The sequence below is a fragment of the Diospyros lotus genome, chromosome 8, assembly GCF_014633365.1.
Source record: "Diospyros lotus cultivar Yz01 chromosome 8, ASM1463336v1, whole genome shotgun sequence".
Taxonomy (NCBI): Eukaryota; Viridiplantae; Streptophyta; class Magnoliopsida; order Ericales; family Ebenaceae; genus Diospyros; species Diospyros lotus.
The window spans coordinates 41,311,335-41,314,776 of record NC_068345.1 but is presented as its reverse complement, the minus strand read 5'-3'; the positions used below and the strand labels follow the sequence as shown (position 1 = coordinate 41,314,776).

At 35.5% G+C, this 3,442-nt stretch overlaps 1 protein-coding gene across 1 annotated transcript; it reads right to left on the bottom strand.

The window, feature by feature from the left end:
* Positions 1-2,661: 2,661 nt before the first annotated feature.
* LOC127808663 (uncharacterized) lies at positions 2,662-2,988 on the bottom strand. Its single transcript, XM_052347231.1, has one exon. It carries the CDS (start codon positions 2,986-2,988, stop codon positions 2,662-2,664), a length of 327 nt encoding a protein of 108 aa, XP_052203191.1.
* Between the last annotated feature and the right edge of the window lie 454 nt (positions 2,989-3,442).

Below are 3,442 nucleotides of genomic sequence, written 5' to 3'. Positions count from 1 at the left end.
TCAAGATCTTTCTTTCTTTTGAAACACTCTTTCCTTAAGTGACCTTCTTTCTTACAGTACCAACAAGTCTTGGTTGTTGAGTATCCCTTTCTTGACCCTCCAGTCATAGGTTTATTCCTAGTGGCATTTCTATCCGCATGACCACTAACTTGCAGACCCTCTGCAGGACTTGACCTATTATCCCTCTTAACTTTAAGATCCCTAGATCTAAGAGCTGACAACACATCTTCTAAGGTTAAAGAAGATCTACCGTATTTAATTGCTGTTTTAAGATCTTTACAAACTTCTGGCAAAAAGTTTAACAAAATAATAGCTTGATTCTCATCAAAAAAAATTTCATCAGCATTAGCCAATTCTATTGTAATCACTTTAAATTCATATAGATTTTCTTCTAGGGTTTTTGCAGGGTTCATTTTAAATCCAAACAATTGTTCTTTCAAAAAAAATTTATTAGTTAGAGACTTAACCATATATAAGGACTCCAACTTAGACCATACCTTTGCAGTTGATTCTTCTTCATTTACCTGACGCAAGACATTGTCTGCTAGGCTGAGGATGATAAAGGAAAAAGCCATCTCATCCATGTCCTGCCTTTCTTAGGCTGTCATGGAGAGTTGCTTATCCTTCTCCTCGTTTATTTCTAACAGAGCCTTCGCATACCGATGTTGGACAAGCACTACTTTCATCTTTTTCTGCCACATGCTAAAATCACCATGGCCATCAAACTTATCTACTTCCAATTTAGATAGAGCCATATAAAAAAATATATATATAAGCAGGCTAAAAAACAGGTTAATCAAGAATCGAACAAGATAAGCAATCCTATTAGACAAGCTCTAAACCTTTTAGACAAATCAGATTTTAAACACCAATTTTAAAGAAAACAATTTTGGATTTAAAACAAAATCAATAATTCAAAACAATATTAGGCCAAAACGGAACGACAGACTTATTAGGTGATAAACAGAATCAAGAACTTTAGAAAGAGTTAGGGAAAGAAAAGATACAGGAATCAAGCAGATTTGAGCATGCTTTAAATAACTCGAGACAAGGAATTTAAGCAAATCAGAAATTACACATACACAATTACTGAAAAAACAGTAATGATTATGAAATTAGGGCAAAACAAAATATATCGCGAAATTAGGGCAAACGCGAAATTCCTTACCCAATCGAAGATCTAAAAAAAAGATCTTCGTGTTTACCTTTGGATCAAAAACGGTTCGGCCCGGATCTTGAATCCCTAGGGCTCTGATACTACTTGTTAATGTATTAACCCTGTTTGAATCGACCAAACAACCAAGAACAAGCATAAATCGTGAAAAATAAAGAACACATGAACACAAAGCTTTTACGTGTTCAGATCAATAGATCTTACTCACGATAGACGCTCCGCCTCTAGTCAATCCACTAATAGCTTTCGGTTACAACCGAATTACAAAATCACAACAAGAACAAAAACATATTGCAAATACATCAACTGAATCAGAAAGAAAATATAAGAACAAGTATAGAATATGTTCTATCGATCTCAAGATCGTGTCAAGAATCTGATCTATCAGTTACACCAAATCTCTCACGCCTCAGGCGATTCAACAACAGAGATTAAAGCAATACAACCTCACCGTGTGATCTTACCAACAAACCGAAGCCAATCGAACGAGAGAAGAATTTCCAAGCGAGAAAGAGTTTCACTTTGAGTGCGGCGAACATAGGGTTTCAAAAGAGAGCAATAGCAGATCTGATAGCAATTAGGGCATAAAGCTGCCCTTATATATCATTAGGCAACCGGCTGGGCTTAACCAAATCACATGGGCTGCATGACAAATGGGCTTGGCTCATAAAATAGATCTCGGCCCAATGGCTATTTGGCCCACAAAATAAACAACAGATCAATTATATATATATATATATATTTAAATATTAGCAAAATAAACATAAGATGAAACCCAAATATATGCAAACATATAACACATCAATTATAAAAAAAAAATACATTTTGAATCATAAATCCTAACAATTTTAAGAACTCCCTTGTTGGGAATTCTTCAAATTTTAATTTAATTAAGATTGTTATGTTATTTGATAAGATTAATCTGATATTTCTCAAATAATTCTTATCAAATATTGATTTTAATCAAGGGATTAAGATATATAGGTTTGGAGAACCTAATCCGGATTGAGATTTGGTGCCTATATATAAAAAGGTAATCTTAATTAAAATGGACCACTCTCAATATTAATCTATATAAAGAGATATATCTAAATTATTGTAATTATGTTTCACATATTTCACAATTTGATAATCAAAATCTTGATATGTGGTGTGATAAAACTTGTAAAACTAATTTGTTGTGATTAGTGAATTATTTCCCTTAGATTGTTGAGCCAAATGCCAACTCCCTCTCTATCCCCTTAGTTATCACATGGCAATCCACTGAACACAACCCTCAAATTGAAGTATTCGAGGTAATATTGGCTCAAAAACTCACTGTAACTCGACATTTTTCAGTAATTTTCTAGCAAACAATCTGGGTTTCCCGGAAAGCAACTCAAAGTAGCAAATACATATATATATAAGAGAGAGAGAGAGAGAGAGAGAGAGAGAGAGAGAGAGAGAGAAGAAGAAGAAGAAGAAGAAGAAGAAGAAGTAGAATTAGATCAACGTTTGAATGCAGGAGGAAGGCTGATAATGGCTTGTCCACCATGGAAAAAGCGCTTCCAAGCTCTAGCTGCAGATATGGTTGAAGACATGCCCTTCCTCAGCCTCATCCTCAGTCTCCTCCCAATCCTGATCATCTTCAGCTTGCATATTCCAACTCTCAAGCATGAAAAGGCTGCTCTTCTTCTTCTTCTTCTACTGCTGCTGCTGAAATCTGCTTGCTCCATCACTTTGTAGATCAAGAACTGGGCTTGCCTGTGCTTCACCTCTTCTGGGTCCTCCTTTTCCACCCTTGAGTAAGAGTATGGTTTCCTCAAAAGACTCATTTCCTCTTCACAGAGACAGATCTCACAACTCAACCTATAGGGTTTGCTGAAAACTGGGGCTCTTCTGCAGCTATATTTATAGACAAATTATGAGCACTTCCAATTCTTTAGTCCCCTTGTGGATGTGGGGTCATATCATATATATACTCTTACGGACAAAGGGATATCGATTAATTATATGAAAATAAATAAATCATCTTACTTTGAGAAAGTCACAGCCTGATGAAGCCCTGTACATGTGCACAGTGTTGTTTGGTGGGAAATAATGGGATTGAAAATAGGCTCTGTGAGCTGGAACTGGACTTAATTACAAGCAAATGCATGGTTAATGTACTACTAATTAGTTATATAATTTGGAAAAGAAAAACCCTAAATTGCATATATTGTGGCCTGCCCCAGGCTCATCATCAAATCAAATTAGATGGATGTATCAAGATTAGGAAGCTAGAAGCCT